Below are 17,241 nucleotides of genomic sequence, written 5' to 3'. Positions count from 1 at the left end.
CCATTTGTCACTTACATTTTCATATTCCTCACTGGCAGCCCTTACTACCCTCATTCGCTGCCTTCATAACATTACCCAACCCTAAATGACTATATTCCTCTTCCCTACGACGAGGTATTTTTCATTTTACTTGGGCACATCGTACCTGTATGTAACTAGACCATCTTTACTACTACAAAACAACAAAATTATTATAACTACTGCCATGACTACGCCACCTCACATGCAGCTCCTACTACTACTACTGTTACTACTTCTATAACCTTAACGCCATCATTACACTTAACAGTATCACGATTTTCGCAACTGCCTCACTACGGCAATTCACACAGCAGTCACACCGCCATGACACACATCTTCACCACCATATCATCACCACGTCACCCAATCAAACCAATTCACCAGCATAAGGAATACCGAATTTTATCCCTTTAATTCAGTTTTCAATAATTATCTATCATCACATCATATCATCGTCTTGTAACACTTTCATCACAAGAAGTCTCCCACAAGCTACATATAATCGTCTGTCATCATTATCATCATCATCATCATCATCATCATCATCATCGTGACTCATTCTCCCACATACTAACCTACCTCCTTAACTCAGCTTGTCTTTAACTACAACAATCTGTTCCTACCTACCTACCCACCTGCCTACCTACCTACTTAACTAAACCTGCATACACTCCATTTGCCGCTACCTACCTACCTACCTAAACTTGCCTGTGCTTCATCTTCCTGACTCTGCCTTCCTGCCTTACACCCTGTCTACTTCACTTTAATCCTCACGCCTCTCATCCCAGCCTCCTCTTTCATTTACCCTATGTGGAAAAATTAGAAAGTGAAGGCGAGAGAGAGAGAGAGAGAGAGAGAGAGAGAGAGAACCGGTTGAACAGCTCAGAGAGATTATAAAGACAGACAGGGTAAGCAAGCACGCAGGCAGGCAGGGTCACGAAGAGGCAGGCAGAGTGTGGGAGAGGCAGGGTGAAGCAGGTTTATAGGTTGGGGAGGTAGAATGAGGTAGGGAGAGTGAGAGTGGAAGCAGGGAAATTATGGCAGAGCGAAGCAGGTAGGGTGACGAAGCCATGTAGGTGAGGGCGTGAGGGTGAGGCAGGTAGGGTGATCCGGATACACAGGCAGATGGGTTATAGCAGGGTGAAGGAGATTAAAAAATATGCAACTAGGGTGAGATGTACACGTAGGGTGAGACAGGCAGGGTGAGGCAGGGAGGGAGGCAGGGGATGAGGGAGGCGACACAAGACATTATTTGCGAAGCGTGGCGGATCACCTTATCTGAGAACCGCGACACACCGAGGGGGCGCTAAAGGACTCACTCTGCCGGAAGGAATATCACACACTGGCAGGGATCCAGGGGAGGGGGGGGGGTTCAGTATTTATCAGGGATCCTAACACTCTCCCTAGGACTCACTCTCGCCATAATTCGTGTACCGTGAGCTGGATTAGCATACTAGAGTTGTCTTACTCATGAAAGGGTCGATTTATAAAGTCAAAAGGAATCCCACACACTAGCAGGGTCCAGGGGCTACGTATTTATTAAGGATCTTAACCAGTTCTCAGGATTAATATGTATCTCTTGCAGATCACTGGTTTTAGAAATCGCAGTGTTTCTCGTATTTTTAGTCCTCCTCTTCCTCCTCCTCTTCCTCTTCCTCCTTCCAAACACCTTTTAATTTGGTGTCTTCCTTATATTTCTTAGCAACTTTGCTTCAAACCTGGTTCGTTATTATACTGGGAGGTTCTAGATTAAGGTTCTATGGGGAGATTCCAGGCCTAAATTCTGTGGGAAAGAGACACAGTAGGTTCTGTGGGGTGATTCTTGGGTCAGGTTCTGTGGCGAGGTTCTAGTTCTATGGAGGAGGTTCTGGGGTTAGATTCTACTGTAGGCTGGAAAGGTACTTGAAACCTGGAGTGTGGAGGTCGTAGACTGAATGGTTCGTGAGGTTCAAGTATGAGCATTGGGTTCAAGTATGAGGGTGGGGTTCAAGCAAGAGGGTAGGGTTTAAGTATGAGGGTAGGGTTCAAGTAAGAGGGTAAGGGTAGAGTTCAAGTAAGAGGGTAGAGTTTAAGTATGAGGGTAGGGTTCAAGTAACAAGATAGTGTTCAAGTAAGAGGACAGGGTTCATAGGGTTCATAATGGGGTGGGTGCATAGTGTTCAATTATAACGGTAGGGTTCAAGCATGAGGATAGAGTTCAAGTATGAGGGTAGGGTTCAAATTAAGAGGAAAGGGTTCAAGTACGAGATCATGGTTCAAGGGAGGACAAGGTTCAAGAATGAAGGCAGGGTTCAAGTAAGAGTGTAGGGTTCAATGAGGGAAGCTCCAGGGCAGATGGTCTTGAGTGGAGGGGGGGGGGCTAGTTAGAAATGTCAAGAGGGGGAGGGGACAGACACGATTTGGGGGCAGGCAAGTGGAGGATACAGAAAACATGTAGCATATTTAATTTGGATACAGCAAAAAAAAACTATGATACAGAAAGATACAAAGTGAATGTTGTGCCAAAGGAGGATATACAAAAAGGAATGTCAAAGCTAAGGATAAAGGAAGAATCGTCAGGATACAGAAAAGATGTAGCATAATTAATTAGAACACGTAAAAGCATTTGTGATTCAGGAGGATGCAGGATGTTGTGGCACAGAATGATGTACTGAAAGGATGTCAAAGCTAAGGGCACAGATACGATGTTGTGGATATAAGCTGAGAATACGGCAAGGATGATGTGGGAGATTGGTTATGCATAAAAAGAGGATATTGGGGTATATTATTTAATGATACAGAAAGGATGTTATAGTTGATGATACATAGAAGACGTTGTGGCAAATAAAGGTACAGAACAGGGTGAGTGAGTAAGATAAAGTGGGAGGGAGTGGAGTGAGAGAGGGAGTAGAGAGATGATGAAAGGGAGTGCGGTGATAGGAAGGAAGTGAGGTAAGTGGGAGTGGAGTGAGAAGGAGAGAGTGGGGTGCGAAGGAGGGAGTGGAGTGAGAGGAAGGGAGCAGGGTGAGAGGGAGTGAGGCCAGAAGAAGCGAGAGGGGGTGGAGTATTGAAGGCCGCCTGGGAGAGAAGTAGGGTTACGAGGGGAAGGGGGATTAGAGGGGAGGGGAAGGGAGGGGGAGAGGGAGCTATTATGAGGAGAAGGAGGAGAAGGAGAAGGCAAGGGGTAAACAGGAGGGAAGGGAAAAAGAAAAAGAGAGGACAAGATGAAGTGGGAGAAGAGAAAGAGAACAGGAAAAAAAAAAAGGAAGTGAGAAGGGAAGGGGGAAGGGAACAGGGGAGGAGAGGGGGAAAGATGCAGGAACAGCGAAGGAGAGAGGAAGGGGGGACGAGAGGGAAATAAGGGAATGTGAAAAAGGAAGACAAGGGAAGGAGGAAGGGGAAATGGGAATGAGAGAGAAGGGAGAGGAGGCGACAGGGGAGAGGCGGGATGTTTGAGAAGTCGAGAGAGAGAGAGAGAGAGAGAGAGAGAGAGAGAAAGGAAGGAATGTTTAAGATCATCGAAGAAGGAAAGAAAAGGAGACAAAAAAAAGCGCAAAGGATGAAAATGGAAGGAGGAGGAGAAAAAGAAATGGAGGGAGAGAGGAAGGAAATTAAGATGAGATGAGAAGAGAGAGGAGCTGAGGGGAGGAGAAGGGAGGTGAGAAGAAGAAGAGAATAGGAGAGATGAGGGGAACGAACATGAACAAAGTATAAGACGAGAAGGAAGGCTGAGGATAGGAAAGGAGAAAAAGTAACTGGAGGAAGTTTTGGGAAGGGGAGTAAAAGGGAAAGAAAGGAAAGAGACGGTAAAGAGGAGAAAGAAGGAAGGAAGGATGATTGGAACAAGGGGGGAGGAATGGGAAGAAGGTCTTGGGAAGGGGAATAAAGGGGAGGGAAAAGAGAAGGGGAAGAGGAGGGGGGAAGGAGAGGGGGGATTTCAAGGGATAAGTTGGCAAGCTTCCAGTATTACTCTCTTCTCTCCCTCCTCTTCCCTCCCTCTCCTTTCTCCCTTCTCTTCCTCCCTCCCTCCTGTTTTTCTACTCCCTCTTCCCTTTCCACTCTTTCTTTCCTCCCTTTTCAGCACCTGTCGCCTTTTTCTTCTTTTTCCCTCTGCCACCCCCCCTCAATCTCTTCCACTTTTCCTCCATTCTCTTCTCTTCCTCTCTTTCTTTTTCTTTTGGTCTCTCCCCTCTTAATCTCTCCCACTTTTCCCTCTTTTGCATTCTTTATCTTTACTTTCTTCTTTTCGTTAGTCATCTTTTCACTCCAGTTCTTTTCCTTTTACTCCTTCTATCTCTTTTCTCTTTCATCTACTGTAAGCCTTTCTTATTTCAGTCACTCCATATATTCTCTCTCTCTCTCTCTCTCGCATCCTCTTTTCTACCCTTCTTCTAATCAGTTTTTCCTTCCAGTCCCCCTCCTCACCTCCAACCTCTCTATTTCTTCGTTACTCCTTTTATTTTCTCAATCCTCTTATTCCTCTGTCAACTTGCATTCTGTCTTTCCTTACTGTTTTTTTGTGCTTTTCTACATCTCTTTTATTATTATTATTATTATTATTATTATGGTACTCGACTTCTGTTTTGCTTCCCCCCCCTCTTCGATCTTACACTCTGTCACTCCCATTCTTCTACTATTTCTAATTCAATTTTTTATGTTAACCATTCTTGGCATTTTTCTTCTTCTTCTTCTTCTCCCTCCTCCTCCGCCTCCATATTAGCTCCCTCCCCCTCGAGCTTATTCTGACCAGTGACGTCACTCCTGCCATCTCTCTCTCTCTCTCTCTCTCTCTCTCTCTCTCTCTCTCTGCCCTTTACGCTCTATCTTTCTGCTCTCTCCTGTTACTCCTTTCACGGCAGGGACATGGGTAATACTGTAATCCGGCTGAAGAAGGATGATTTTATTTTGCTGTTAGTCATGGTAGCCGAGTGTTAATGTTTGTACCGTTAACCCTTTCGTGGTCGAGACAGTTTTAGTGTTACTCAAGCTGAATTCAGACGATTTTCTTCAGCCCAGAGTGAGTCATTGGAATCTGAATGTAAACTGCTCTCTACCGCCCATCCCCCCTTTCTCCTTTTTATTTTCCATTTCTCTTTCCACTGCCATCTTTCTATCCTGCTTTCACTTTGATCCCCTTCGGTTTTTCCTATACTGCTTTTATCCCTTTCGAAGTCTGAAACAACCACTTCACTATAGTATGACGAAATTTTAACAGTTTATGTTTGCTATCCTCAGACGATTATATTCAGCCCAGGAAAAACTTGGAAATAGAAGGGTTGGATACAGCCTTCCATGACCCCTTCACTACTGGGGTGTTCTTTCGAGCTGAATCACATCGTCCAGCAGCTGCAAAAATAAAATATACACAGCAACATCATTGTGAGGGAATCAATATCAAGGCTGTAAATTAACATAAAGATAAAACTTGAATTACGAAAACTTGTGCACTGTACAGCTTCATTAGGTGTTGGAAAGGGACGCCTTCACTTGGTGGCACTGATATAACCAGACGGCTCCTTTGTATGGTTATACACACGTCCCTCAGTCCTCTCTTTATCCCCTGAAAGGAGGAAAGTGGCCTGTATGAGAAAGGGAGCAAGGCACCTTCTGCCTTTAGTGAACCGGGTTCACGTTCAGATGAGTTTGGCGTCACAACATCATGATGGCATGATTAGAGGCCATACGTGCTACACTGCAAGGATTACAAGCATCATCACATACAGAGGTGTGATGAGAACTACACTGGTTGGAAAAGATTTACACCTCCTAATGTGTCATTTTATCTAGGGAAATATTCTTTGTGAAGGGGTGTGACTGTGAGTGAACAATAGTTGATACGAATATAGTAGTGACACGCTCTCTTCCACAAATATTCAAGCATCTGATAACCTTTTAAGAAAGTATACACATATTTACTTCATAAAAATGCTCATGCTGTATTAAGGCCAATTTAGTTTAAAATTTACAAGAAACACAATATATGAAACATCAAATTGGTTCCAGTGGTATTACTCTCAGATTAGCTTCATCTTTCTCAGTTAATGCCTTCTGTTGCACCTTCTGTATTATTCCCAGTGCCCAATCTGCATGAACCATCCACCTCAATATCGTCAATCTGAGAGCTTTATAAAACTCCGTATTCGACCTTATCGCAATACGGTAATAGTGTTTAACTCTTCCCCTTGTACCTTCCACTTATTCTGGCACGGTTCTTGAGTCTAATTCCTACCCCTGCACCTTCCAGCGGCGGGGTATGTACATGGACAACGAGTCAGGGTCCACCAACGACCGTCTGTCCCCGCCCTCCACCACGTCACGCCTCAGCGAGTCCGACATGAGCGACCTGGACGTGGAGGACGGGTCTCATCGGGAGCGGCGGACCGATGGCGCCTCCGTTAGCAGCGTCGGGTCCTCGTCAAGGTGGGTACATGGGTGCTGGAGACTGATGCATCCCTACCCTGCTTGTGGGTGTCGTGGGTAGTGCTGTAGTGGACTGTGTGGTGTGTGGCTCGCGGCTGTGTACCTAGGGGGTGTTAGAGGCCTGATGTCGGCACTGTTGGTGTGTGTATAAGCTTGGTGTTGGTAGGCTAACATTGGTGTGTACATAGGCTTGGTACTGATAGGAAGTTATGTGTATATAGGCCTGGTGTCGACAGAAATATATAAACCTGGTGATGGTGGATGTATTGGTGTGCATACTGTACAGGCCTGGTGTTGGCAGAATTATTAATGTACATAAAGGGCTGGTGTTGGTGGAAATATTGGTGTGCATACAGGCTGGTGTTTGTAGAATTATTAGTAAGCATATAGGCCTGTTTTTGGTAGAATATTGGTGTGTATATAGACCTGGTGTTGGCAAAATTAATGGTGTACATATAGGTCTGATGTGGTAGATGTATTGGTGTGTATTTGAGACCACTGCACCCATACCATGCCTGTATTAAAGTGTTGGGTTGTTGATATGGTTTGTGTGTAGGTGAAGACAGCGATGAAGTGTAGGGTTATGTTAAGCTGTGTAGGGTATTGTGTTGTACTTATACCGTATAGTGCACAGCAGTGGTGGCCTGTGGTGCACTAATAAACTTAATGGTGGTGACGTTTACTGTACTGACGGGGTATTTACAGTGATGAGACTGAGTACTGTGTTGTGGTGATGAGTAAAAGGGTTAGTGACAGTTGCAGCATGAGACTGATAATGAAATAGCCGGATAGAAGGAGGTAGGTAGATAACTGCATCCTTACCTTTGCCTGTGATGTGTTGTGCAGCGTATAGTGGTTGGTGGTGAGTTGTGATGTACTGTAATTAGGTTGTGGTCCAGAGGGTTGTGTTGTACATAGTAGATTAGATGGTTGTGCCTCTTGTGTTGTAAACTGTTAAATGGTGGTGCCTCTTCTGGAATGACGAGGTGTCTCTTCTGGTATAAAGTGTCAGATGGTGGTGCCTCTTCTGGTATAAAGTGTCAGATGGTGTTGTCTCTTCTGGTATAAAGTGTCAGATGGTGGTGTCTCTTCCGGTATGAAGTGTCAGATGGTGGTGCCTCTTGTGATATAAAGTGTTTGATGGTGGTGACTCGTGTTTCTTGTGTTATAAATGCAAGATTAATTGAGGTGTTGTGTGTTATGGGCAGACGGTTATCCTCGTAGGTATTTGTGCCCCCCGGGGTCCCCTTACTTAGTGTTGTGCTGTGTTGTGTAGAGTAGGGCTGTCTTGAGATGTGCAGTTCGGCAGAGGATGTAATGCTGTAGTTTGTAGTCCACAGGAGGTGGTGTAGTGTGAGGTGTAGAGGAGGTGGTGTAGTGTGTAGTGCAGAGGAGGTGGTGTAGTGTGTAGTGTAGAGGAGGTGGTGTAGTGTGTAGTGCAGAGGAGGTGGTGTAGTGTGTAGTGCAGAGGAGGTGGTGTAGTGTGTAGTGCAGAGGAGGTGGTGTAGTGTGTAGTGCAGAGGAGGTGGTGTAGTGTGTAGTGCAGAGGAGGTGAAGGTGTGTAGTGCAGAGGAGGAGTAATGTGTAGTGCAGAGGAGGTACCAGTGCAGAGTAGTACAGAGTAGTGCAAAGTAAGTTGTGTAGTGCAGAGGTGGTGCAGTATGTAGTGCAAAGTACTGTACAGTGTTGGTGTAGTATGCAGTGAAAAGTACAGTGCAGGAAGTGTAATGTGTACTGCAGACTCCTGAGCATCGTAGGTGATGTAATGTGTTGTGCAGAGTATAGAATGGGTTGTGCAGTGTTTAATAAGGCAGGTGGTACAGTGCAGAGCACAAAGCAAGTGGTGTACAGTGCAGAGTACAGTGTAGGTCGTGTAGTGAATAGCGCAGAGTAGAGTACTGTAGATGCTGTAGTGTGTAGAGCAAGTGTAACATAATGCAATCGTTTGTCGTTACATAATTGTTACATAGGTACCGCACTGTAAATTTAGAATAACGATATAAAAATAGATTAAACTCTGATTAGCATAGTGTGTTGCTCATGGCCAAGTGTAGTGGTTGTGTGTGGTGTTGTGTAACCTGGTGTGGGGTAGAAAAAGCTCGTGTATGTTTTTATTGGAGTGTAAGCGTGTGTAATAAAGATTAGTCGATGTAAAATACAGGGTAATCTAGTGCGCGTGTGTGCAGTGTTGTCAGTAAGGTAGTGCAGATGTGTGTAGGCTATTATGTGGATGTGGGTGTTTTTATAAGGGGTTAGTTTCAAGGTCGCACAGAAACAGCCACAGTTGTACCTTCATACAGTGTGAACAGTTTGGTGTTGTGTAGGGCAGAGGTGTGTAGCGAGTGTAACACCAGTATAAACTTTAGTGTGCCTTATGGTGAAGTAGTGTTCATTAATGAGAACTTTTGCACAAGAGAGAACACTGAATAGTTTTGCAATGTAATGTAAAGTACACGTTTAGAGTTGACTGAGGTACAGTGATGTTATGAAGTCTTTTAACGATCATTGTGGTGTGGCAGTACTATAAAGTAATGATGGATAGAGGAAATTATCTTGCACAGTGAATATATATATATATATATATATGGTGAAATGGGGTAGTGTTAATGTAGTGTACAGTGGAACACCACACAATAGAGTAGTGTTAATTAGAAGGTAGGTAAAGTAGTGATAAGAGTAAGGGTTATATTCCAGGTGGCATAGGAGACTTCATAGCACCTCTCCCTGAGCTACTTATTTTGCATGGTGCACCTCAGTATCCTCTCTTACACTGTTGATGCAAACTTTTCTATAATTATTTAAACAGTATACAAGAGAATGTGAAGGTGTAATATGCGAAATAAATCGCTAAGGAAGAGATGTTACAAAATCTCTAAAGACACTTAGAATACGACACTCATTCCTGCTAAGTGTCCGCACAGCACATACCCAACCCCGTTCCCTCCCCTTCCCCTTGCTTTCCCTCCTGCAGATAACGTAACCTTAGCTTCTCACCACAGGCATACACCCAGCCATGTCTATGTTAGAACCGACACCGAGCACTGATAAACACGTCATTGTTATAAAACGTCCCTAAACGTCATTCTAACGAAGTTCGATGACGACGACCTACTGTTTCGTTCTTATATGCCGCCAGCAGCTTTTGTTGATTGTCCTCCTCCCTCCCACTCCCCCCAAACACAGTGCTCTCCCGAACAAGGTCTGGGCGCTCTGACAAGTCACTCATAAGTAACCTGAGTGAAGAAAACTTGGGAATCGACAGTCTGGGCCTGAAGCACCCCATCGTTCCTATTGGGTAATGGTGTGGTAGAGTCTGGTAGTGTAGAGCAGTGTGCAGGGTGAGTGTACACAGGGTAGAGGCACAGTAGGGTAGTGTGAGTAGAGTAGCGTTGTGGTAGTAGAGCAGGTAGGGTAGTAACTAGCGTGTGTTGCAGCCCGCCACCGGAGGAGCGCCAGGCGGGGAGTCATGAGCATCGGTCAAGGCGGGACGCGTCTCCACCCGCCCGCCGTCGCCCCGCCACCATCATGGGCCGCAGCGACATGCGGTACCGCGCCAAGGACCTGCCTGTGCCGCCGCAGCCCGCGCCGCGTGCCCGCAGCCACTCCGCCGCGCCCACAGACTCCCCGTCGCTGCACGTGTCCCGCTCCCGCAGCAAGTCCCCCCGCCGCGCCCCAGAGCCCGCTAGTCGCTCCCTCTCCCCTCCCGAGGCCAGGTAATTCCCGCCGCTCTCACACGCTCTACCTCCCCGCACTCTCCCACTTTCACCCCTCCCCCTCTGTCATAGCCGTCCCTCCACCTCTGTATGCTGGAGTGACCATGTTCCCCTACCCACAGGCCCGGCTACGGCGGCGGCAGGATGGCCTCACGCAGCGAAACGGCCACGCCCACAGGGTCGCCCAAGAAGCGTCAACTGCCCCAGATCCCCGCCTCCAAGCAGCAGTCGTCCCGGGAGAAGATCACGCAGGTGGGGTCCTGGGCACTGTGTCCATCCAGCCCCGCCACGCCCCTCCTTCCCTGGGGCTTGGTTTACCTCTCCTCACCTCTCCCCTCTTGGAGCTTCACACCTCTCCTTCCTTCTCACCAATCCCTACCGTCCTCCTGTCAACATCCTCTGTCACTCCTTTACTGCCAGCCCTACCTCTCTTCTTCCTCAGCCGCTTTCTCCTTCCCCTGCCTCTTTCTTCCTTCCCCAACCCCTCTCCTCCATCCCCTACCAAGCCTCCTCTCCTCCACTCTGACCACTCCCTCCTCCCCTTCCCCCATGACACACCCTCTGACCCCATTGTGGCTGCCTCTCTCCCCCTCTAGCAAGGTCAACTTTAAGTGTGTCAGAATATAGTTCACGCTCCCTCCCCTCCTCCCTCTCCCTCTCCTGGTGCTCCCCCGGCCGCCCTCTCACTCACCGCCCCTGCCACTGCCTCACCCTTACCAATCTTTCCCTCACCATCCTTCCCCCTCACTACTCCCTCCCTCACCACCCTTTCCCTCTCTACTTCCTCGCCACTCCCTTACTACCTTCTCCGTCTCCACTCACCTTCCTTATCCCCTTCCCTTCATCATTCCCTCCCTCGCCACCTTTTCCTTCTCTTTTCTCTCCCTCACCACTCTTTCCCACCCCACTCCCTTGTCTCCAATTTTCACACCGCTTCCTCCCTCCTCCTTCTCCTCCCCCCTCTCTCTTTCTCTCTCCCTTGCGGTCACCCCTCCAGTCCCTCTCACCCTCCCTCCAGTCATGTCTATATTCAATACATCGGTGGATATAATCTATAATTTAGTCTGCCCTCTCTTTATTCCCTCACTTCCTGCTACTATATTTATACATAGAGCTGAAAAGTATAATTTACTCAATGTTTTATCCTCTCCTCCCCTGCTCTTCTTTATCCATATAGTTTTTGAATAGCGTTGATATTATTATGCAATGCATTCAATATTTTAAGCGCATAATCTTTTTTATGTGAAAATTTCCGGCATTTCTGTGTCTCTAGAAACCCTTAAGCAAATAGGATATTTCAGCTTCTCATTAGTACACCATAAAACTTACGGTAATTTTATTCATTGTAAAGTACATACCATATTATTTACTATAATATCCTTTAAAATTTTTCATATATATCACAGTCCCTAACTTTTATAATAATGTAAACATGTATATTTTTCTATAACCTTTAACCGAGTAAGGTATAAATGTTTATCCCTATGCATCCATTGGTGTCTCCCTAGGTTTTTATGTAGCTCTGTATTAACCTATTGATGTATTTACCTATGTTATATGCTTTTATATGTATATGAGTGGTATCCTGCTTTTGCACCCCCTTAACCATCCCCATAGAGCCAGGCTTCCCCACAGCAGCCCCACCCGGAGCAGTCACAGCAGGTAAACAAAGACACCAGCGCCACCACTCGGAGCCTCCACACACTAAGGCCCGTATTCTGGCACCTGTTCTAAGCGAATTACTTGGCATAACATACTAACTCTCTTATGTGGCCGAGTTGCTAGAGAGATCGTCTGCTGTCTGAAACGGCGCGAGTTCGATGCCTGATTGTGACAGGGAGTATTTTCATATTGAATTTTGCTAAAATTGACCTTAATGATCATCCACAAGATTCAACGACATTTCAGAAAAAAAACCTCCGCTAGTACCAGTGCACCAGTCCTGAATGAGACAGTCATAGTATGTATTCAGTATGGACGCTGGGTATATTAGTGCCCAGGTGGTGACATGTGAAGGTTTGTGGTAAGTAGACTCTTGGGCCAAAGGGTACGAGCTGTTATACCAATGCCCAGACCTGGACACAAAAAATTACCTTGTAGTATATCACAGACAACAATCAAAATGAGACAAATACAAAAACTGTTATGGAAGCCTACTAACCGCGCGAGAATACGATCCTAGGAGGCAGAGGCTTGGAAAATGGATATTGATTGAAATATGGATATAACTAAAAGCTCTGAGAATTTTCTGTACTCATCTCTCTGTCCTAGATCTCTTCCCTTCTTTCGAGCTTTATTTGGTAATTTAGGATGTCATATTCATTACAGTCGTTCTATTTTATCAAGGCAGTTTGGGTCGGGCTCTCTGGGACCTCACTCTGTTAGCTCTGTTGCCACATCGTTGCCACACACGTGCGCTCTCTCTCTCTCTCTCTCTCTCTCTCATATTATATATTAACTACTACTAATTGTATTTTCTTAATTTTTTCTCTTGTTTTCGACTTTTTTTCCACACCACCCCTGAGGTAAAAGTCTATAGGTGCGTTTTTTTCTTTTTTTTTTAAATAGCTTCTATGGCGGGAGACTGACCGAGTATGACCCACTCACGCAGGGCTGTCCCTCGTGTCACCACCTGACAACGTCTCAAAGGCAACACTGACAAGTCTTATGAGATGTATACTATACTACAGCTTTTTTATTGAATTACATCTATACAGAGTGTTTAAAATTCATTTATAAGAAGTTACTAGCTTAAAATAGGAGAGTGAGAGAGAGAGAGAGGTGAACACATATAATTACACGTGTGTCGGCGGCGATGTGTCAACAGAGCTAACAGTGTGAGGTCCCAGAGGGCCCGACCCAAACTGCCTTGATAAAATAGAACGACTATAGTTAACTGAGTCATGCAAACGATTCCAACTTGAACAAGATAAGAGCTTATACGACCGTATTTAACTTACCTGACTTGGATTAATTTCAATCTGTCTCACGCTGCAAACCTTCTCAGATTAACCTAGCTTAACCTGACTTGACTGAAACTCAATTTAGGCTGACCCATTAACACAGCAGGCCAAATATATAACACGGTACCCTTGACGGACTTATATTTCAACACCTGTCAGTTCGATCACGTATTTTTATCTCTGCAACTTTATTAAGCTTTAGGATGACCTCGTGTTGTGAAGGAGTAATTAAAAGATACTACATGTCTTTAATCTCTCTTGTTTGAAAAGTGTGTTCTAAAATATAATCTGAAAATAATATAAAATGAAACATACGTTGTCGGATTTAAAAGAATGCTGACACGAACAATACGCCTTCCTTCTGTCTGTGTGTCTGTCTGTCACACACACACACACACACACACACACACACACATACACACACACACACACACACACACACACACATCCATCCATACATCCATCCATACATATACATACATGCATACATCCATACGCATATATACATACATACATAAATACCTACACACACACACACACACACACACACACACACACACACAAATACACACACACACACACACACACGCACGCACACACACACACACACACACACACACACACACACACACACACACACACACACACGGAACCCCTTTAACTCCAGTACATCATTTTCAGTTCATATTAGCTGGCACCAGACGATTTTACTCTGTTCAGGGGAGACCTCTTGCAGGGAGTGGGATTAAAGAAAGCGACATCTGACCCCCACCAGTTCGATCATTCTCTTCGGCGCTGAATAAAATCGTCTGAAGGGAGCAAGAATAAAATGTGCATCGCCATAGTGAAAGGGCTCATGGAACCACCGAAATCTAATCACCAATAAAAGTCTAGAATCCGGGTCCCTGGGGCTAACCTGGATGTAGTGACGTGGTGGACAGGTTAGGTTAGGCTAGGATAGGTTAGTGTAGGTTAGGTTAGGTTAGGTCAGGTTAGTTTAAGTTAGGTTAGGTGGAGACTGTCATAAAGCCTCGTCAATAGCGCGTGTAGGGTAGTTGTATAAAATTAAAGAGTTACGAACAGTCTTACAATGTTGTATTACCAGCATACTTAAGATGTTGCATAAGCCTAGTTTGAAATACACAAACAGACTTACAATTCTGTATGTCTAGTTAGAGTTACAGATTTATAAACAAACTTACGTTCAATTCGCAGTCGTAACTATGATTTATTTTTGCAGAAGGAGAAGGGGAAATGGGGGGGTGCAAAGTCTTCCCATGTCTCCTGTCCTTCCTACAGAAAAAAAAAAAAAAATCTTAAGTTACAAGAGGAAAAATTATCGTAAAACCGTAACTATTTTCTACAGGAATAATAAGCAGAGAAGAGTGCCGATTCTTCCACTGTTTAGTTCATCATGCATAAAGAAGTTCAGGTTACGACAAGGATGCAATCGTGAATACGTCTAAGAATCCCACTCCTGCTGTCTGATGAATGTTTGGTAGGCTAGTTGCCTTGACTTGTAGTGCTGGGTCAAGATCTTTGGTCAATCAGAGGTCATGGGTCATGGAAAGAGGTCAGGGGTCGATGCTAGAGGTTAAGAATAGAGATCAGATATTAAGGGCAGGGTGAGTAGTCAAGAGCAGATCAGGGGTCCTGGGTAGAAGTCAAAGGTCACAGGCTGATGTCAGGGGTCAAGGGCACAAGTCGAAGGGTCAAAGGCAGAGGTCAGGGTCATGTGCAGACTCAGGCATCATGGGTAGAAATCAGGAATCAAGGACAGAGGTCAAGGATCAAGGACTAAGGTCAGGATCAAAAGCAGAGTCAGGGATCATGGGCAGAGGTCAGAGATCAAGGGCAGAAGTCAGGGGTCTAGGGTGAAGGTCAGGGATGAAGGGTGGAGATCAGAGGTCAAGACTGGAGGTCAAAAGTCAAGGGCAGAGGTCATGAGGTCAGGACTGAAGAGGGCTGGATAGAGACTAAGGACTGAATGAGGCAGAGTGATGAGTGAAGGGTGTAGTATTAGCTCCTTCAATCCGATGGCGTCCTTCTTGTTTGATTCTGGCTACGGGGTGATACCTGGCCGTGAAACGGTTGATGAAAGCTGCCCGGCTTCTGCAGCCCGAAAAATCTATCATAAGGTGAACACAAACGTCTGAGGATACGAAGAATGGAGCTAATACGCCACTGACTCTACTTCTCACTTTGGGCACGTCTGTCACTGTTCTTCATAATGTATCGTAACAAACATCATCTATGAAAAGGAAATATACAAGCCTCTCCCAGCCTGGAAATATTAAACCAAGAAGTGAAATGTTAGGCAGAGAAGAAGACTAAGCCCCTTCCTGCTCAGGAATATTAGTAGCTAAGGCGCAGAAAAAGTGACTATTAAAGCAGCTAAACATACTAAGCCTATCCCAGCTAAGGAATATAAGCCAGAAGAGGACAGTGAGAAGTGGAGGAGGCGACAGAAGAGGCGAACTTTTGTCCCCGGGTGTACAGGCATGAGCAAAAGTTGGCGGACAATTTCTCTGCTGGTTGTGGCAGTGGAAGGCATTGCATGACCTAATTTTATGTGACGGCAGTATGAAGCCCACAAGAGAAGGGCATGAGAAGGAAGGATACTATTTGTCGTATGGGGAGGAATGATGAATATGGAAGGGATGGCACAATATTGTCAGCGGACTGGCAGCGAACTTTTGCTCATAGCTGTATCCGGTGCCAAGGACAGCCGGGAATCAGATGGTCACCAATATCGATTAGCCCCTTCCGCTCGATGACGCCTTTATTTATTAACCGCTTTGCCCGGTGGTGCCCTATGTAGTTTATTTCTGTGGATTTCCTGATTATTTAATTTGGATTTGTTGGAAACTCTATTACTAACTTGGATAATGAAGGCTATATCTTACCCTTAAAGTTCGAATAATCTAAGTTTAAAAATGGGTGGCGGCAGGAAGAATAAAAACTAAAAGATGGTAGTGTTTTGGGGGGATTAAGTTAGATTATTTGTGACAGCCATAAGTCTTCAAGTGACATAATGGTTAGGCAGGCAAAAATAGCGCAGAAATGGTGGTGATACTTAAAGTGTGTGTGTGTGTGTGTGTGTGTGTGTGTGTGTGTGTGTGTGTGTGTGTGTGTGTGTGTGTGTGTGTGTGTGTGTGTGTGTGTGTGTGTGTGTGTGTGTGTGTGTGTGTGTGTAGTGACCTCAGTGATGTCACAAGACAGGGTCATCTCCTCTCGTCTCCTCTTTGTTTCAACACAGTGTAAAATCGATACCTTCACCGCCCCTCCCCTCTCCTTCTCTCTCTACCCCTCCCCTCTCACTCTCTACCTCTCCTCTCTCTCTCCCTCCCTCTTTTCCTCTCTACTTCTCTTCCCTCTTTACGTCCATTCTCTTCACCCGTCTCTCCTATTCTTCCTCTCTCATTTTCCCCACTCCCCACTCTGTCCCGCTGTTCTGTTTCTTCTTTCTCTTTCTACGGCCATTCTCTTCATTCTCCTCTCGTATCCCTGCCCTCCCCCCTCCCTCTCTCTCTCTCTACTCCTCCCCTCCCCTTCTCTCTTTCAACACCTTCCCTCTCTCTCTCTCTTCATAGTTTCCTCTCTACTTCTCTTCCCTCTTTACGCCCACTCTCTTAATCCTCCTCTCCTCTTATCCCTCCACTCTCCTTCTCTCTACACCTCTCCTGTCTTTCCTTTCCTCTCCTCTTCTCCTTCCTCCATACGCAGTCTCTTCATCCTCCTATCTATCCCTCCTTTATCTTTATCTTTCTCCACCTTTCCCCTACTTCTCACTCCTCCTTTATCCTCCTCTTTCTCTACCCGTTCTTCTTCTCTCCCTCTTCCTCTCTACTTGTCTTCCTTCCCTACGCTGTTTCCCTTCATCTTCCCATCGTTTTATCTTCACAATATTCATCTTTCACCTCTTTTATAAGCCAAAGTTATCACCTTCATTGCAATTCCATCTTATTCCTATTTTTCCTTTTCCATTTTCTTCTTCTTTTTCATTCCAAGTCACCTGTCTTTCTTACCTGTTCCCCCTTCCTTCGTTCCGTTTTCTCCGACGTTCGTCCCTATTCTCCGTTTCCCGTCACCTTTATACCACTTTAAATCTCTCTCTTCGCCCAATTCCAATCCATTCCTCGTTC

General features: G+C 45.5%; 1 protein-coding gene across 3 annotated transcripts in view; it reads left to right on the top strand.

Annotated features, from left to right (window-relative positions):
• The window catches only part of Rim (Rab3 interacting molecule), a 180,041-nt gene that overhangs the window by 128,189 nt on the left and 34,611 nt on the right, over nt 1-17,241 (top strand). For all 3 annotated transcript variants that reach the window (XM_080284281.1, XM_080284282.1, XM_080284280.1), the window contains exons 11-13: nt 6,245-6,420; nt 9,855-10,133; nt 10,256-10,385. In XM_080284281.1, the coding sequence (XP_080140407.1) occupies nt 6,245-6,420; nt 9,855-10,133; nt 10,256-10,385 (585 nt within the window). The remainder of the gene's footprint in view (nt 1-6,244; nt 6,421-9,854; nt 10,134-10,255; nt 10,386-17,241) is intronic.

Source organism: Coenobita brevimanus, chromosome 101, assembly GCF_032717465.1.
Source record: "Coenobita brevimanus isolate Jiangsu-jjx chromosome 101, ASM3271746v2, whole genome shotgun sequence".
Taxonomy (NCBI): Eukaryota; Metazoa; Arthropoda; class Malacostraca; order Decapoda; family Coenobitidae; genus Coenobita; species Coenobita brevimanus.
Note: the sequence above shows the minus strand (reverse complement) of the source record. Positions and strands in the feature narration are given on the sequence as shown.